The 20,354-nt window shown below is 39.0% G+C and overlaps 1 protein-coding gene across 9 annotated transcripts in view; it reads left to right on the top strand.

Moving 5' to 3' along the window:
* The window catches only part of HOXB3 (homeobox B3), a 48,893-nt gene extending 29,950 nt beyond the window's left edge, over window positions 1-18,943 (top strand). For 2 of the 9 annotated variants that reach the window (XM_039333223.1, XM_039333224.1), the window contains 2 exons: window positions 10,713-11,318; window positions 15,202-18,943. In XM_039333223.1, coding sequence (XP_039189157.1) covers window positions 10,844-11,318; window positions 15,202-15,968 — 1,242 coding nt within the window. In that variant the 5' untranslated portion in view covers window positions 10,713-10,843 and the 3' untranslated portion in view covers window positions 15,969-18,943. Of the gene's footprint in view, window positions 1-290; window positions 11,319-15,201 lie in introns of those variants that run through there. The other 7 variants (XM_039333217.1, XM_039333222.1, XM_039333221.1 and 4 more) reach the window with 7 other exon arrangements.
* Window positions 18,944-20,354: the final 1,411 nt, after the last annotated feature.

Genomic DNA, 20,354 nt, shown 5'->3' with positions numbered 1-20,354 from the left:
CTCACTGAGCTATCAGCTCTGAACATACTGATCTGACTCTGTGAAAGTTCTTACATACCAGCTTGGCCACCCTGCAGTGCTCTAGAAACCTTGGATTACAACTCCTATAATCTTCAATCAGTATTGCATTATTTCCTGTGATTAAAGATACCAGCCAAATTGGTATGTAAGAACTTTTTCACATAGCCAGAGAGATCAGTATGTTCAGAGCTGGGTAGAGTATCAAACACAGAAAATAGGTAGGTGGGTAGGTAGGTAGGTAGGTAGGTAGGTAGGTAGGTAGGTAGGTAGGTAGGTAGATAGATAGATAGATAGATAGATAGATAGATAGATAGATAGATAGATAGATAGATTAGTAGGCAAGCAGGCAGGCAGACAGCTAGACATGATGGAAACTTAACCAACATTTTAGATCCCAAGAATGTGGACTTCACCTTCTAACTTCATTAAATCCTTACTAGATAGATATGTCAGGTCACATCTCTCAATATTTTACTTGGAGGTAAATCACATTCAATTCAAAAGGATATTCTTGGTTTTCATAAGCAGGCTGTATTGCAGTGTTGGTTAGATGAGCAGATTTTTCACTGACCTGAGAGAAAGTTTAAGGGAAAGCAAGTTTAGATGGATCACAAGATGCTCAAGGGTAAATGTTTTCTTCCAATATATGCTTTTGTTTTAGGCCTTTTCTCAATCTTGAGAGATTCTGAGTGGTGTTGAAATGAATCTTTTCCCTGAAATTTCAGAAGTAGGAAGCACTCTAAAGGCTGAGATGTTTCATTCCAACCAGGACCAGGATGAAGGGGAATATGGGGGGAAAATGGAGCACTACTCTGGGATACAGGAATAGAGCCTCATTTCCACACCGGATCTCCCCTTTTTCCTGGCTTTGTTGACAAGGCAACCAGCATGGTCCACTGCAAAATGAGACATCCCCTCTGGCATTTACCTCTTCCTCCCTCTTTTCTTTTCCCAAAGGCTGCTGCATCCTATTTCAGAGCAGCCAAAGTGGTTGCCAAATATTTTAGTGGCACATTTAAACTTTTCTCTATATATTGATTTTTGCACACTCCATACATATTGATTTTGTGCATTTAAGCGTGTCATCTCAAACTTTTATAAAGTATTGTTTGATACTATAAGTCCTTTCTCTCCCCCCTCCCCCATATTTTGAAATGCCTACAAGCCTAATAGCAAGACTGAATAGACTGTAATGTGGTAGGCCAGAGGCTGGGGGGGGGGGGAACCATAAGGAAAATTCTGCTTAGGAATTTAAGTTTAATAATAATTTAAGTAAAGGATTCCAAGAATTGAAAAGGAAAGTGCCACCAATGGAAAAGTTAGGATTCTGCACAATATTAATCTTGTCATATGAAACTGATAATATCTTATACTTTAAAGTCTAGTGCAGATACTAAGAAAGGACAACTCTTCACTTTATGTTGAATTTTATCAAATGTATTGTAGCTGTGCCTGAGAAGAGGAGTGTCTTAAAAGCCTTTGGAAATAAGTCCCCTTGCAAGTTGGATGAGGTTAGAAATCCAAAGATATATACTTTGACAATGAGATTGTTTTTTTCTTTGAGTTCTGCTTTGAAAATGTTGACAAGGTTATTAGCTGGTATTCATTTAGATCTTTCCAGGAATGGGGGTGAGATATGAAACAGATTGAAATTCTGAGGATTTCTCCCTCTCCCTCCCTTCTCCCTTTTAGCTGTTTGTTTATGTGTAATATTTTGGAAGTAATTCAGAACTACTTCTGTTGATTTGACCATTAATCCAGTGAGTTACTACCATCAAGGAAAACAAGAAAAACAATTGATTGAGATTGGCTTCTAGGTAGAATTTGTGTCTTATCTTAGATCAAAGAAGTTTAAAAGGGTTAGATTTCATGGATACATATCTGATATAGATATATATTCAACCATAGACATCTATCTATTCATAAATCTTTTTAAATTTGGAGTCATTCTAACATTATCATTAGATAATGGAGAGGTTCTTCAAGCAAGATCCCAAATATTTTTGTATATGGATATGTTTCATAATTATTTCTTTGATAATCGTCTTTCACAATCTTACCTCCTACAAGGAAGAGTCCAACATGGAAGATACCATAGTGAGGAAGGTTGCCCCTCATTCCTAAAATCTACTTTTGAGTATCTTTTGTTTTGCTAATGTTTCAGTAATAAAATGTTTAAAGATTAGAAGCATAGGCATATATAATTTTTCCATACACGGTTGATGGATAGATAGGATTGAGAGTAAAATTTAGGATGAGTTCCTTGAACTGAAATCAGTAACTATTAAAGTCTGATTTTCATGTTTTGTCTCCAACTAGGAGTAATAATAAGATTAGTTATAAATATAAGCCTTATATTTATAATTAACTGAGACACAATCTACTTCCAATCAATGAAACAAAGTATTTAACTTCCATAGATGTTGGTTTCATATCCACAGAAAAAAGCTAGGATATAAAACAACAAATAGATAACATTACAGCAATTGCTACACTAATTGCACTAATAAATAAAACAATACACTGACCCACTCACATACCACTGGGAATAAATTATGTTGAATAAAAGAAGACCAGGGCCACTCCTCAATAAGAGACAAAGAATTTGTAGCATTCTAGATATTGGAGAATTATTACTTCCAGCAGGCCTTATCACTGGCTGGGTTATGTCTGGGGGGAATTGGAATCTAAGTTCTGAAAGACCACATATTTCTCATCCCTTCACTGATGTGAAGAACCACTGCAATACTGAATGAGAAAGCACCAGTTATTTTTTACTGCATTTCCTAACCAGTTACTTAACTGGTGTTTAATAGTTGGATTCTGAATAGCAACTCTTCTGTAGTGAATGAGATAGCAATACAAGAGCTACAAGGCTTTGGTGTACCAGGCAAAAGATTACTTTTTCCCACTGTCCAGAGATTAATGTCCTAGATTATTACCTTAAAACAGTTCCAACTCAAATATATTCTATTGCAACTCCCAAAAGCTCCAGCAGCCAGCATGCCTGACCAACCTTCCCAGACTGATGCCTCTCCCTGCCCCCTCCCCAGATGGCTGGTTCATAACAGTCCTGACTACCAACAAACAATGATCACTCTCAGAGGCTGGGACAATGGGAGTTGTGTATGGTATATTAAAAGGGCATAGGTAAGAGATCAATATAATTCTATGCTGCCTTATCCTCAACTGTCAAAATCCAGCAGCTGTGATTTAAAGATTTTTTTTTTTTAAAAAGAACATTTTCCCAATTTACTTTGTAAAAGGCCCAGTCCACAGCCACTGAACTACCCTGAAGCTGTCTGATTGAGGTGAAACCCTATATTTCAGGTTTAGTCACAAGAGAAAGCAATAATTGGTTGGGTGATTCTGCAATTGAACATGAGGATATCTCAAAGGTGCTAGAACTGAATAAGCTTCTTGAATGAGAAGTGAAACATTTTCAAAGGAGAAAACTAAGACAGTCCAATTGCCTTTTGGAAAAAGCATCTTTGAGACAACCATGACCTGGATGATTGAGAACCTCCATAGACAAATGTGTGGATTAACTTTCCTACACACTCTCTTCAAGATATCAGCCATATTCAAGGTATCCCGGAATGGGTAAGTATATTCCACATTTCTAGTGGGCACCAAATTGTCAAAGAAATGAACTGCAGTAACAATATAGTAATTTTTAAATCTTCAGCTTCATTGAGTTGTTTTAGCACATGACAAGAGATCTTTTAATAGCACAGAATTGGTATTAGTATTGCAATAATTCAGCTGTAACCTGTTGGATTTTTAAGAGTCTAGAAGCACTTTAAAAAATAGCCAATCGTTTTATTTATAGAACAAATGATTTCTGCTGGAAGCCAGAAATGGAGAACCCACGAGGATCTGGTATCCGTGGACTGGTGCCAACTCGGTGGCAGTTCAAACGGGCCGGCACTTTTAGTAACAACATGGAGCGCCCGGAATGAAGCTCAGATTGTTGCCAGAGGCCGCAGATCCGAGAAGGAGGTGCTGGGAGGGAGAGGGAGGGGGGCTCCCGGCCATGATTTATATTCTTGAGGTTGTGTGACATACGGGGATACCGAGCCGAGGACTGTGGGTGGGTGGTTAGCGGACGTTTTTATTACAGATTAATAATATTAGCATTCAGAACGGGAAACGAGGTTACTGGAGCCAAGGAATGTTTCCCCAAACGAAAATATTTTAAAACGATCTCTCCTTTCACAAACGAAACCTTCTCCCCATTTTAAAGATAGGTCTCTCTCTGTTCACCTCCCACTAATTCTAGGTTCATTGCTTGGCGGCGTCCTTTTCTCTTACTGTCACACGTGAAGGTCAACTGCCAAATAAATGTCTTTTTACACCTGAACGTACCCCGGTGAAATTATAGCTCTGTTCTCAGGCAGATTTTAAATTGAGAACGAGCGGCCCAGCTAATATTTTATCTGAAGAGTTCCGTCCCTGTCACGAAAGATCAAGAGCACAGAATTGTGTCCGCCCATTTTATGCTTAGGGAAAAAAAATCTATCAGACTTCCTGTAGGAGATGAGCTTAATTCGGGGATGAGGATTTACCTAATTCCTCTTTTTTTCTGCACGAAGATATTGTCTCACTTTCGCTTGCCGAAAAACAACAACAAATGCTAACTGTTAAGAAACGCAAGTCTGCCTTGCGTCTTCTTCTACTGTAAACGGGAAGAAGCGGCGCTTTGGTGCCCGGGAAAGCTCACATTAAGGCTTTGTTTTTCCTCAACGAAAATAAGTGATTTGGATAACTGTTGTACCATTTAAAAATTGAGAACTGGGCAGTTCAGTGCACATAAAAAAGTGTTAGGACAAAAAGTCTCAAAAATCGCTTTTGGATGCTTGAGGATGAGTTAGTCCAGAGACCCGCTGCTTTTTTTCAAACTAGTGGCTTTCAGGACTAAACATCCGCCACCTCGGTTTCAAGTATTGTAGAGTATTGCATTAATGATGGTAATAACAGCAACAATGAATTGCAGGTAATGCGGCTGAAGGGATTCTTAGATTTCTGTTTGGAGTAAAACAAAAAAAAAATCACTCCCATCATCGCAAACATATTTATTTTAAAGTAAACGTTCTGTTATGCATTTCTCCTCCCAACATTTGCCCCTTACCTCTTTCTCTTTCTTTAAACAGACCCCTCCTTTTTCAATTTGTTCTTTTCTATTATATCTCCTGGATCACTTGCCTGAGTTTTTAATAGTACATTTGTGACCTACTTGGCACATCCCAAGCTACTTCACTAACACCACCACAAGTGTGTAACCTTTAATTTTGCAGAGGAGGGTTGATTCCTTACCCATACCTTGCTTTGAGTTTATTCCTTCCAAAGCAATCCTATATATGCTATTCAGAAGAAAATGCCAAGGAGTTTTTTTTAGGATTTATTCCCAGATAAAATTTTGTAGAGTTGCTAAGTAACTGCACAGTTATCCTATTTATTCACAACCACGATCTATTCAATTTGGTTTAGTCGAAGAAAATCTTTAAAAAATCTGAAATAAATATTGACTTGGTAAACTGAACTACAGATAATAAATGGAGGAAGAAATACAAATTCCCAATGTTAAATCTTGCTTTTTTTTGGCAACTATCCTCCAATCTTGTCACTTAGGCAAAGAGACTAAACTAAACTATATAAAAGAGTATATTTTATCCTGGTAAAAGTTAGTTTACCGTCTGTGGTGGTCTAAAAGTAATTCTGTAGATGAAAAAGATGTTTGGTATCCAATCTTGTAATGGTAATCCAAATTAAAAAAAATAGCCTAATATTGCAAAAAGCATCCTTCTTAGTCGTTTAAGAAAGCCTGGCCAGAAGAAGCTAATATCCAAGTGGAGGTCCAAGATATTCATCTGTATTTCTAGAAACATTCGGTGTAGATCAAAGGTAAAGTTGGATTTAGCCAAGGGCTCAGATGAAAAAGTTTCTCCCTGCAAAAATATTATTAAAAAATCCTTAGGCTAAATATGATGTTTTGGGATAGCCAAGGTATCTGAGGAAAGAAACCAGACCATTCCAGCACTTCTTCCTTTTCTCAATGCCAGTTCTTGTCAATTCAGCAACTAAGCACCCCAAAAGGCATAACTAGAAAAAAGATTGGGGAAGAAATAACAATGGATCTCTCATTTTGACACACTTACAGGCCTAAAAATGTGCAGAGACCTCAACTTCTTCCTCCCACTCTCAGTTGTAATGGCAACTCTCTTTCCTGACAGCAGCAAAAACTGGTGTGAACCTTTTGTTTTTGCAAGCAAAGCTCCCTTTGGACAGGACAGGGGTAATAAATCTAAAGTTACTTTGACATCATTTATCTGAGGCTACAGCTATCTTTGTCTGTCTGTCTGTCTGTCTGTCTGTCTGTCTGTCTGTCTGTCTGTCTGTCTGTCTATCTATCTATCTATCTATCTATCTATCTTCTACATCCACTCATCCATCCATTGGCTTACTTTACTTTTCCCATGTCAAATTGTTTCATACATCCCCATTCCAATTTCATAACTTAGAAGTAACTCTCAACAAGAAAATGGTTTTGTACCTTTGTACCTTATATGCACAAAATAACACAATTGGCTTCCAGAAATGTGCATTTTTTATTTCTTAATACAGAGGCATCTCTTCCATGTTCAATCACACATTGCCAGAGCATACAAACCCAATTACAAAATATGGTTTAATATATAAACTTGATTTGACTCTCCTATTTTATACCCCCTTGAATGTTTAAAATTTCACTAATACACACACATACAAAGCTTCATGCTACATGTTTCTGTTACCTTCCCTTGAAGAGTAGCCATCATAATTATGTCATATTCTCTATATATGACATCTAGTTTGCACCAGCTGAAGTAACAGAATATCAAAAGGTTTCTTCTGTAGCTGTACTAAAATCTCAGTAGAAGAGAAAAAGTGTAGGATGGAGGAAGAAAGAGAATAGGATGATAGAAAGAGGTGGGGGGAATAGGATGCTCTTTCCGAAGATTTATTAGCATAACTTAACATGTAGTTGAGAAACATGTGGATCAATACAACTCCAGTTCTCCTGCTAGGCCTCTGTATCCACTATGTCTCTATTTGCATATTGCCTTTTCCTTAACTGACACTGTCAGGAAGCAACTTGGCATTTGCCCAAGCCCTCCAAAGCCCACAAGCACACACACACACACACACCCCATCGCTATTCCCCTTGCCTGATACAAAGTCTTTTTACATACATATCTCTTTACCCCCCCCCACTTTAAATAGCAAGCAGGTTATAGTATTAGAATTAGCACTAATATTAGTGTTATGTTTAAGCCTCTGTCTAGGCATTGCCTTATTGAAGGCTTGATATAAGCATTCTTTCTGTTTTCTCCTCCTTGGTACTCTGTCTGTCGGTTGGTCTGTCTATCCTTCTCTCCAGCTCTCTCTCTTCTCTTGCCTTCTGCTGTAAAGCCAGAGGCCATTGTTAACCGTGAACAGGGCGTAGAGAGAGTATAGGGCAGTCAGAATCCTCAATATCTTTGGAAGGCTGTCGAGAATCTTGTGATTTCTCCCTCTTCTCACCTTCCCCCTCCTCCCCAAACGGACAGAGAGAGAGAGAGAGAGAGAGAGAAAGAGAGAGAGAGAGAGGAGCATCCCTCACCAGAGCTTCTATATAGAGATTCCCCCCTCCCTTTGGCGTTATGACCGGATTTCTCTCTCTAGATATTCCTTGAACATTTTTTTTAACCGAGAGGAATGGGGGGAGCTCTCCTCGCTTATTGATTGCGTTGCTTGCTGGCTGCGAAAATATATTATGTCTGCTCGCCGCGCTGCTCTCGTCAGAGGCTAAGGTAAGGTGGACCGAAATAGGCTATCAGTTGTGAATGGCGGAGACCGTGTCTCCATGATTTATAGCTGTATGACTCGCATCGCGGTTCATGAAGAGTTCACAAGCTCTAAGCTTCCTTCCACGCAGCGACTCTCTCTTGCTCGCATGCTCTCTTCTTCTTCTTCCCCCTCCTTCCCTTCCCTCCCCTTTTCTTCTACCCCCCTTTTGCTCTCTTTTTGCTATTTTGAATTCTTTATTTTCCTTCTCTTTATTCTTCCTTTTTTTTAGTCAAATGGTTTCTTTCTATTTCCTTCCTTCCTTCTTCCTTCCTTCCTTCGTTTTTTTCTAATTTAGGCTCTAATGAATACAGTAGTCTTTTACGTTGAATTATTATATTGTTCTATACTTATCATTAAAAAAGCTGATTAATTTTATTCTAGCATAGTAATATAATTATGATTTTTCCCACCCATTATGGAGGTTAAAGGGGAAAAGGTTATGTTTTATTCCACCTCGGCCTTACAATCTTCCTTCAATTTTATCACAAGCTTTTGGACTCTTCAGTTTGTTTTTGTTTCTTTAAATATAGTTTATAAAAGTCCTTAAGAAAAGAGGCGTTTGTTTTGAAATATCCTTGGGAATAAAAATGAAACTTCCAAGCTGGCAAGAAACAACTTCAGGGTTGTGGTTGACATTTCAACAACTAATTGCAAAGACACGATCTGATTTCTCATTCATTATTCCAATGGATATTTCTCTATGTATGTGTGTGTGTGCATGTGTTTAACTACCACAACAATTCCTTGGAGTAAATCATTTACGATTCCATCCGTCTTAGAGTAAGACAAATGACCGACATTTAGAAAGTGTTGAAAGATGAGGTACAAAAAGGGATCCAAATGTTAGCTACTGAGTGCATAGACTACTTTGAATTCCTTTTTTGGTAGAAAAGAGATTAATATTTTAAAGATGCAGCTTAATTTAAGCCAACAAAAGCAAAAACCCTTTGGTGCCTATTTCTCCTAGGCCTTCCAGCGTTCCTAGAAAATCCAATCCAAAACAAACCTCGAAGGCCTAGAGAGAAGATAATAATGGCTGAGTCAAGGTACTCAAGCTTCCACTTTCATCAGACAATCTTTTTTCTGTCTTCTTCAAGCCATTTGAAGAACAATGCTAGATTATAATGCTAGAAATATTTCCTGGGTGCTGAATAAATGCAGGGCAGCTGCCCTAATTCTTTCCAGGAACACCTGGCCAGGGAAGATTTTAGATGCCTCTAGAGACCAATGGCTACAGTTCCCAGGCCAGGGCAAAGAATGAAGAGGAAGAGGTGAGCTATACCGTAAATTTTGAATTGAATCATTATAGTCTATTTGCTGTTCCCCCGACAATGGGAAGAACTGAGTGGTGCCTTCAATACTATTGTTTATGCCCGAAAGGAAGGAAAATGGAATACAGCTACCTGGATTGAAATGAAGCAGAGAAGGGTTGAAGAGAAATAAAGAGAATTCCTTTCCATAGATGCATGTTTTGCTCTATTAAATGCATTATAGCTTTTATTACATTTATAAAATTAATTTTCCTAGCCGTGAAAGGAGTCCCCTTTCTTTGGGAAGCATATCAGCTCCCATCTTAAGTAAAATAAAATACTAACATAAAAGTAAAAGAGAAACAAAAGCAAGGAACCAAATGGTTTTGTGAGGAAAAAACAGGATTTGTTTTGTTCAAAGAGCAGTTGAGAAGTGGGTTGTAGCTGGGCTTTAGGAAAGAGAGAGGCCAGCTCACACCTTGAGCAGTAACAAGACAAAATTTTAACGACTCAGGGAAGAGCAGTTTCCACAGCCAATTTCAAACGCAGCCAGGGTTGCAAAAACAGCTTCAAAAGAACCAACATCAAAGAACTTGAGCTCATTCCTCTTTTGAAAGCAGCAGATTAAGTAAATCAAATCTGGAAATATTTTCAGTTTGATAAATGTTGAACCTCAGAAGCACTTAAAGATAAAGTTAAATATAATTTTATTCAATTTGCACTTAGGTTTGTTTTTCCAAAAGTTCTCAATCCTGAATTGGGAAAATGTTATATTTTAATTTTGCAGGTGAGAAACACTTGGTAATTCTATTTGAATGCCTGAGTTTACGCAAATGCTACTAAAATTCATTCCAAATAGATTTTCCAAGTGACTTTCCACCTCAGGTATAGTTTATGTGTAAGTAAATTCCACAGATTTCCGGAATTTTAACTTCCAAGTCCCCTCCCGTCCCTGTTTTCTTCGTCTTCATTCAGCCCCTTTAATAAATAAGCCGTAGCGATCCATTCACTTCCTTGGCACGTGGAAATAAAATACCTGGCTCTTGCATTGGAGCAAGTGTGCGCGCGTGTGTGAAAAGGCTAGTGTGTAGAGAGGTAGTTGGACTATACCCACGGCTGAGATTTTGGAGAATTGAGTTGAACGGTCTAAAAGAAATCCTGCGACAGCGATTTCTTTCTCGGTCTACAGGAACTAAATATATGGTGCAGTTAAAATAAATAAGCAGACTAACAAAAACGACTGAACTTTAGAACAACAGAAGAGGGAAACGCCACTGAGGAATCGATTTGGTGAACGGTTCGTTCGCCTGTTCGAAGCCCCCTCTTTGTGTGTATGTTTGTGTGTGTCTCTCTCTGTGTATTGTATGTGCATATCTAGAAATCTTAGCCCAGTGGAGAGAGGCGAGGTACATCCAGAGCACCCGGCAAAAAGCTGTTGGCGGCGGCAGCATCTGCTCCCCGCTCCCGGCCCTCCTCCGTAGCCGGCCAGCTATTCATGTCACGCGCTTTTCAACCGCTAAGATGGATTCAGAGGCCGAGCCGTATCATTGTGTGTGCCTTCTAACCTTTCAGGTCATCTTCCAAAAGACACCGGGGGAAGGGAAGGCCCCTTGTCACGTGACCCGGGGGGTGCCAATGTCCTTCCATGAGAAGGCCAACCGGAGCCTGGTAGCAGCGAGCGAGCGCCTCGGGGAACCCCAGCCATGCAGAAGACCAGCTACTACGACACTTCCACGCTCTTTGGGGCTTACTCCTACCCGGGGGCCAACGGCTTCGGTTACGAGGGCCCTTCTCCGCAGCCTTTCCAGCCCGCGGCTCATGTGGAGAGCGATTACCAGCGGCCCGCCTGTACCCTCCAGTCTCTGGGCAACGCGGCCCCACTGGGCAAGGCGAAGGACCTGAACGGGAGTTGCCTGCGCCCCAGCTTGCCTCAGGAGCACCACCCGCCCCCGCCCGTCTCACCACCCACCAACCCCAGCACCGCCACCAGCGGGAGCGGCAGCACCACATCCAACAGCACCGGCGGCAGCAATAACCATAGCCAATCGGGGGCGGTCAAAAGTGTCCCCAGCAAATCCAGCCTGGCCTCTAGTAACGCCGCCCTTACCAAGCAGATTTTCCCTTGGATGAAAGAGTCGAGGCAAAACGCCAAGCAGAAAAACAGCTCCCCCTGTGCAGGTATCTTCTGCTTTTGGAAATAGCCCCACGCTTCCCATGCACCTACAGTGCCTATTACTCCCTCCCTGGCACATACACAAGCAAGCCCAGTTTAGTTATAGAAAGCTGGTGATGGGGTGTAGGAAGTGGTGAAGGAGTGCCCCCGACAATGCCAGGCACTATGTGTGTAGTGCCATGCTCTCCAACACTCCCACCCCACCCATCTGAAGGATTTAGGCTTGGGAGCCAGGCTGCTTGGTTCTAGAAGAACAACATTTAAGTTGGGGCAGCAACTTGGGTAGAACTACAATCCACATCAGCAGAACCATGCTAGTTCAGGACTGATGATGTCAGTGATCTTATTTTACATATTTGGATTAGAAGAAAGTGGGTGATTAAGATATGGGAGAAAAAGGATCTGCTTGGAAATTGGATCTTGAGGGGAAAGCTTGTTATTTAAGTGAGAAATGGCTTGCAACAAAGACAGGAATCTATCCCAGAGACAGAGTTTTGAGAGTGCCAGAAGGGAAATAGAACAAAGTATGGTGCAGTAGGAATGATTTTGTGAACTGTGCATGAAGACAGAAGGGCTAAAGGTGACAATGGGGGAGCAAAAGGTTCCTCATGTCAGTTATATGTATTAATAAGTTCAACCTCCTTCCTACCTCCATTCCTTCAAAAGATATGGATTTAGATACTAATTACACATGAGTATTAGTATCATCTACTTATATTGAGTTAATTCTCTGGTTCTGCCGTTAGTAAAATTGGGATTCAAAACACTCCCCTTTTTGATGGCCAGAAGTTAACTTCCATTTAGTCCCAGCTGTTGGATGCAGGATAGGTTTCTACAGGTGAGATGGTCATTCTGTAATGCTCCTTATTAAAAAAAGAACATAAACCTCTTTCCTGAAGGTAAAATACAATTGAATCCAAAAGCTTGCAGTTATCTTTGTCTCATGACAGAGAATCTTGCTGGTTTTGATGACTCTCCAAAGGGCTTCTATCCACCCTTCCACTATAGGGTCCTGTCATCTTCTTTCTCAGTCTGCTGGATGTAGAACATGTCTTCTTCAAGCCAGACAATCTGGGCAAAGCTGAGTTATGGTCTCTAGTTATAATGTCTGTTTTTTACACCTGACAAAATGTATTTCCATCAAAGTCCTGAGATGTCTTTTATACTCCATTTTATATGCCATTGGTTTAGCATGGATGCTCACTAATATCCAGCAGAGATTGTCTAATTTGTTGCAGGCATGAAAGCTACTGTTTCCCAATCTCCATCTTCTAATACTGTATAAAATGTGTTTTGTCCATGTATAATGTAGTCATTTAATCCAAATCTTGCCTGGTAGGAAAAGAGGTTTATTTGGAGGTTTTTTGCTTGATATTGGGGATAACTGGTTTTATAGAGGACAAAGTTTATAATAGCCACAAATGTCAATGGCTCCAGATTCATTTCTAAATACTTTGGTGTCAAGATCCTAAAATGAAATGGAAGCAAGTGAGAATAATGTCATTAAAACTCAATTCTAAATATACTTAGGTTACAGTTCTTTTTTTAGGTATACATTCTTTGAAGTCAGTGATGTTCCTTTCCTAATATGAATAATTTTTTGAGGATTAATCTTCTTATAGCCAATGTGCTATACTAAGTAATTTTGAATGAGCATCCCTATTCAAAGTTGTGTACTATGACACAATTTAATTTGGATGAATAATTTGCATGAATATGTTATTGCACAAAAGGTATAGAACTAAGTCATGCTTGAATTAAGAGAGCAACCAGATTAATATGTTTGAGCATGTTAATATGGTCCTACTAAAAGGCAATAGCTGGAATCCCAGTGTGGCATCTATGTGCCTGGAGATATCACATCTGATAGACTTTTTACATTTAAAAAAAACATTTCAATTAAAAATGAATTGGAAATTGGCATGCTGCATGAGCAAAGCACCATCCTCCAGCGTCACCTTTATTAACTCTAATGTCTTTGGGCCCCAATGGACTCTGTTAGGTTGCTTTATAATTTTTTTTAAGAAAATAAAAATGATAGGTGGCTGCAGCCCAGTACTATTTCTGGATGCATGTCCACTAGCCCAGAGTAAGGACCTACAGGGGAACAGCCACAGTGGATGGAGGGGTAGGTGGCATTCTGATAAATCCGTATTGTTTTTCCCCATGGCAGTCATTTGGGGAAAGAATAAATTCCCAAGCAACCATTCTAAGAGAGCACCCCACAGTGTATTTTAAAATTCCAAATGTGCCAGTGAAAACAAAAGGTTTGGGAACCCCTGGGACATATTATATCCTGATTTTCATATAGTAATTCCTCTTGCATAATCTTTAAATTTTTGAATAAAAATTTGCAAATGTTGCATTGACTAAATATTGATGGAATCATATCCTAAAATAACAACTATATGAATTAGATTCAGTTTCACACATGCCTATGATTCAGAACTAAACGCAAGAGCTTTCCTCCTTTACTGAACAGTATGTTTTAAAGAGAGAACTTTTTAAAGGCAATTTCATAAACCACTTGTCCCGAGGGGCATGTGAACTCTCATCAGTGTTAACCAAATCTGTATCAACTTCGCCCTCAAATCCTGATTTTGTTCCATATAAAATCATTTTCTTAAAATTCTTACACTTTTTTTTACCTCTCTGCTCAATGCACGAACACAGGAATTTTACCATGCATCAGAACAGTGCAGGGAATGTTACCAATTTAACAGATGTTAACTATGGCTTCAAATTATTTGTGATTCCTCCAGGTACCATGTATCTTTGTATATATGTATGTTTACACATATTTGGGGGTATAGGTTTCTTATTTCATCCTGCAGTGGATAGACAATGGCTAAAATGATGATGATGACGAAGTTTCTTACAATGCAAAACACTCGCAAATAATGCAGAGAATAAGCGTATGGTTGAAGGGTGATAGATTCTTGAGCAATAGACTGGGGATTTTTTCCTTTTCAGATTGTGTGTAGAAATCATTTGAAAAAAAAAAACACTTTCCATATTACACTTGCTTCTTTGATGGGGAAAAAAAAAGGATTTCTACAATGGGGGAGGGGCTATTTATTATTAATGGCTCCCCCTATTGCAGTTTGAAATGATTAGTCCAACTGCATTGCCTTAAATTCTCTGTTAACCTATTCTTTTGTATGTGTACCCTGGGCTTGAGTCTTTAGTCAATCTTTCTTGTAAATCAGGATTGGAAGGTTGGTGAGCAATTCCCAGCTCCTTAAAAAACAAACACAATTCCCATTTACTTTAAAGCACAGGGTAAATATCAGAATATGGATGCAAAGCTTGCTTACCTTTCCTAAATACATCTTTTACACTTTTGATTATAATTTTTTTGGACACAATCCAACAAGAAATTCTCCCATGCAGTCCTCCCTTTGAATAAGTGGGAACTTGCAATGGGCTTGTCCCCCTTTTCAAAAGTGCAGAGTTTGTGTGTGTTTGTGTGTGTGAATCCTGGAAGCAGTTACATCTCTCAAAGCAGGCAGGCATCCACTTTTGTGGACTAATTTAGACTAGCAGACCTGATAAGCTACAAGCAGGGCAGGTCTATATACCTAGGTGCTTCATTTTGCCTTGCTAACCTCTCCCACATAATTTCCTCTGAAAGGGTCTGCTTCAAAATAATCGACTCCCAAATAAATTGCCCTGGATTTCTTTTCTGCATGACATGATCAAATTTTCATAAAGCGTGGGGCAGCTTTGGAGAACAGAACTCTTAATAAATGACATGATTATGGAGTGGGGACTGGGGGGGAGAGTGTAGCCTTCTCGCCCATAGGAGGATTTATTAAGAAGCCTGTGCATTCAATTTTCTGCATGTAAGTAATTATCTTTGATTTCATTTCCCGACCTTCTTTCCAGAAAGCTGCAGCAGCGAGAAAAGCCCCCCAGGCTCCTCAGCTTCCAAGAGGGCCCGCACAGCTTACACCAGCGCCCAGCTGGTCGAGCTGGAGAAGGAATTCCATTTCAACCGCTATCTTTGCAGACCACGCCGAGTAGAGATGGCCAACCTGTTAAACCTCAGTGAGCGGCAGATCAAGATCTGGTTCCAGAATCGGAGAATGAAGTACAAAAAGGATCAGAAGTCAAAAGGCCTTGGGTCATCCTCTGGGGGGCCTTCCCCCACAGGGAGCCCTCCTCAAGCCTTACAGTCCTCTGCAGGCTTTCTAAATGCCCTACACCCCATGACTTCAAACTATGAAGCTCCATCTCCGCCCTCTTTCAACAAACCACACCAGAATGCCTATGCCATGCCCACTGCCTACCAAAACCCCATCAAAGGATGCCCCAGCCAACAGAAGTATGCCAACACGGCACCCGAGTATGATCCTCATGTTTTACAGGGTAATGGGAGTGGCAGTTATGGCCCCCCCAATATGCAAGGCAGCCCAGTCTACGTGGGTGGCAATTATGTGGATTCTATGCCCAACTCTGCTTCATCGCTTTATGGGCTGAACCCCCTTCAACATCACCAGCCCCCCAGCATGGAGTACAATGGGGGCCCCCAGATGGGCTCCAACCAGCACCATGGGCCTTGTGAGGCTCACCCAACCTATACAGACCTTTCTTCCCACCATGCTTCTACTCAGGGTAGAATCCAAGAGGCACCCAAGCTGACCCATCTGTGATGAAGAGCAGAGCAGACTCAGTGGGGAACTAATAGAGAAGGGAAGTGGATGTGGGATTGGTGAGTCAGGGGACAGACTTGTGGTTAAAATCCTGGCCTCTTCTTTTGCAAAAAGAAACAAACAAACATTTGTGTTGTAACCCATTATGAAACCCAAACCTATTGTTTCAGGGGCACAGTTTATTCATGCTGTGTCTTGCCATTCCTGCTAGATTTGATCCTAGGATGAAAAATTGGTTAGGAGACTTATGGCTAAACCATACTCTCTGGAGTAGAAGTATTTCTGTATATTCCCCTCTCAAAGAAAGATGAAAACACCAGACAGCCTAGTGCCCTTCATGTGGTTGAGATAACGATCTTTAGATTAAAATGAACAGATCCTGGGGATCAGCCCTGGCTAAGCTCTAAAAGACCTGTTGTAAGCCCAGGGTAAGAATGGTCAGACTAGTGTAACACCAAAGTGCAAAAAAGTCTGTAAGGCTGTGGAATCTATTCCTTTTTCTTCAGTGTGAAGTTATTTTGAGAAATGCATCTTAAACACATTCTATCTTTTGTGTTCTAGTCTAATTTAGGCAGAGGAAGCAGAGATGGGAGTCAGAGTACACTTGTGCTTTCTTGGACCCACAACTTTTGTTAGTTTTATGAATATACATGTGGGAAACCTGTTTTTAACTACTCATGATAGCATCTTGAATGGAGCAGCACATTTTCATGAGATACTAGGTCTACATAGGCAGAGTAGAGCATTTCTTCAATTTAAAGAAAAGCTGAAGAACTGCCCCAGCTCACTATATATACAAAAGGAAATTAACTTCATTCCTTTTACATTTTTGGACTTCAACTCCCATCAGTCCTAGTAAGTTAATAAATAGAAAAGGGTTATGGGAGATGCAATCTGGATCATCTAGACATCAACAGATGCATATCACTGTTCTATCGCTCTGTTTTCATAACTGCTAAAACCTTAATTACTCCTAAGTAAATCTCTACCACACTGGAATTGAAATAATTTGAGTGGGAAAAGAAGTCACCATTCTGTCTGTTCACAAGTTGCATTCCCAGTCATGAAGACAGTAAGGATTCTTAATGAGATTAGGAGCAAATTTTCCAGTTGTATGTATATGTCCTATACAGATCACAAAACAACAGCTTATTTATGCATATTAGATGGGTTCCTTAAATATAGATTATTGATAGATTCATTAAAACTCCAATTTGATAGGAAGGGTTTTAACATGGGTAAGACTGCCCATGAAAAAGACCTGCTAAAACACTGACACAATCCCTCCTTGGAAAAAAACTTTACATACCATTTATTTCAATGCAGTTTGTGAAAGAGAATTCTCTGCTGAAAGTTATCTAGCTGTAGAATTTACTATTGTTCATTTCAAGTATTTTCTTAAAAGTATGCAAATACTTTGTTTACAATTATAGAAGGGTATATAGGTGTTTGGAGACAATCAGCCATACAGGAACATACTCTTAAAGGCATACACACAGAGGGATTCAGTCAAACTCATTTTGATAAGTTTGATAAGGAAGATGTTACTAGTGAATTTCATCCCTTTTTAAAAGTCTTTTTCAGAATCTGTTCAGATTTGTATTTCACACAGGTTATTTGTCCTGAGGTTTCAACACAAATGTTTGAATGTATAAAAACGTCCTGATTCTTCCGAATCATAGAAATCAATTGAAATAGACAATTTCTGTTACATTTCTTTTTAAGTTCATATAACATGCACAAAAAGATCTGGTCTAGATCTTGAACGCCCCTCAATATTTCTTATAATTATGCCCTTCTCCTTTAGCTAAATACTAATCTATCACTATTCTTAAAGGTTTATTTTACAAAGAAAAAAGAGAAATCTAAGGTATTGAATGGAAAACTGTCTTTTTCCTTTCTCAATGTATCTCCACTCATATGCAAATTGTTGAACAGGCTTACCCCCTTGTCAAGTATCACTAACCCAATACTGTTATCTACAAAAATACATCTTTACAAATTATTCACTGCTATATTCCCCTCCCTCTTCTTTAATTCTAAATTTAAATAGTAAATTTAACAGCAAAATTGAGTTTGCTTACACAAATAAAAATCTAACATCTGGAAGGAGAAAAATAGAGACCCCCCCTTTGTTCTTCCCATCAAAATGATTACCTACCCTTTTTTATGATTTTGGTTTTAAGGTCGGTTAAGGACTGTGGGACTCTCTCACAAATGTCTTTGCATTTGTCTGCGTAACTTCTCTTGAACGTGAAAACAGGGTATATTTGATCAGAAACTGTTATGTCCTCCAAATGGAAGCAAAATAAAGGATCCTTTGGGGAGATGATTCCTTTATTATGCCTCTACTTTGGCCTGACATTCTTTCTTGCACTTAAGAGTTTACATTTTAATGGCTATATATACCAACATTTGAAGGACACACATTGGAATACTATTTTCAATGGAGTTGTGCCATGTTCCGGTAAACATTCATATATATAAATATATAAATATATATTATATTATATTATATTTATTGGTTATAGCCAGTTTTAAACTATTTTTTTCTTTTGTTGCATTATTTATCCCCAACATTTATGTATTTATAAGGAAAATGGACTTTTTTTTTTAGTACTGACTTGTTATAAAGGACTATGGTGTCTTTTCTTTGTCATTGTACAACCAAATTTTATTTTCCATTATTCCTTCTCTCCTCCTTCTGTTTTAGTTATTGTAATTTAGGGAAAAGGCCAGTAGTTACCTTCGTACTTAAAATAATGTGTTTAGTTCTACTGGAGGCATGAAATCAGGTTGTAATTGTATAGTCCTCAGTTAGAAGAACTAGCTAATCCCCACCCCATCTAATTCTCTTCCTTCACTTCTCTTTTTTGAAGCATCTTCCTTTGTTCTTTACAGTAGATAAGTTTCTTTCTTTGCTGAAAGGGTTGTCTGTTGAACAATTCTTGAATAAACTTTCTGTTCTTAATTTATTCTTGTCCCATTTGTCAGATTTGAAAACAGGAAGAAAAAGGTATCAAATAGAATGAAGATGTTCAATTTTTTTAAAATTAGATTTCTACATTTTTTAGCCATTAATGAGAAAGGCATTTATCTGTCTTATCCCACCTTCTTTGGTTCTGTTTATTCTTTTGGTAATGACAGTCACTCCTTTATTTTGGAGATTATAGAACAAGAGGACTTTTCCCAGCTGATTATAATTATTTTAAAAGTTAATCATTGGGGAGTTGATTTCCCTCCCACTCCCTCCACAATGGCCCCAGTCTCCCCCCCATCCGCTTGAAAAATCTTGTTCTAAATAGTCTCACGCCAATTAAAATTACACTTCATCCTCTGCAGATACAAAGAAGGATGATCACGTGCTGTCCAAATTAAACAGCCATTGGGCCTAAAATGAAAACAAAGAAAAATGATTAATCATAACAAAAGCACACAGGCTTTCTTACTGAAATTAAGAGTGAGTGGGGGAGAACCTAAGGTGAAATTAAATCACTAAGTAAAGCAAGAAAAGAGTTGGAAGCAGATGCTGTTTGGAGCATTGAAAGTTGGGGGGAGGGAGGAAAAGTCCTTAAAATAGAGACAGATAAGAATTAAGCTTAACTTAATCTGCTTTTTAAGCTCCCAACCTAGATGAGAATTTACTCTTTACAAAACTCTTATGAGACTGGAGCTAATATGAATGTTCTATCAAATTAGAATGTCATGTTTTTATGGCAGTAGAATGATTCAAATCGGGGAAAAAATGCTACTAAAGAATAAAGCTATTATTATTAAGAGGATGCTTTGTTAACTCCACCTTTCTAGGAACGGGTATGGCAATGGGGCCTTCAAGGCAGAATTTGGGGGCAGAAGGCCAAACTTACCTGCATGAACTGCAAGAGGATTCCCAAACACTGCAAAACTGGTTATCAATGTGCTAAAATCAATAAGAGAACTGGACTGGGATTAAGTTCAGGACTCCCCTCCAAAACTGTTAAGCCCAGAGATTCTAAAATTATAGAATTAACTAGGAAGTTTGTAGATAGTTACAATCACTGCTGCTTTTCTATAGCATATTTTTAATTCATAGCAAACACTATCATCTGTGACTGAAGTCAAGCTTTTTGCCTTGCACTTATGAAATCTCTTGTGGGAAAGAAGAAGTTGAACATTTCATTCTGACTCTCTTTCTTTACTGGATTTGGCAAGTGGAAATAATTTTGTGCTTGGGAAATTTATGACTGGAAACATTTTTTTTTATTCAGCATAGTCAAATGTGGGGATTTCATTTGTGCAACATCCATGACCCTCCCTGTTCAGAGTTATTTGTGTGATCTCTTGATAGGCCTCTGCACTTACAGTATATTTCCTAAAGTAAAAACATAATGTAAGTTAATGCTCCTG

Source organism: Crotalus tigris, unplaced genomic scaffold, assembly GCF_016545835.1.
Source record: "Crotalus tigris isolate CLP2741 ecotype Arizona unplaced genomic scaffold, ASM1654583v1 scf7180000024472.5447098, whole genome shotgun sequence".
In the NCBI taxonomy this organism is placed as follows: domain Eukaryota; kingdom Metazoa; phylum Chordata; class Lepidosauria; order Squamata; family Viperidae; genus Crotalus; species Crotalus tigris.
Note: the sequence above shows the minus strand (reverse complement) of the source record. Positions and strands in the feature narration are given on the sequence as shown.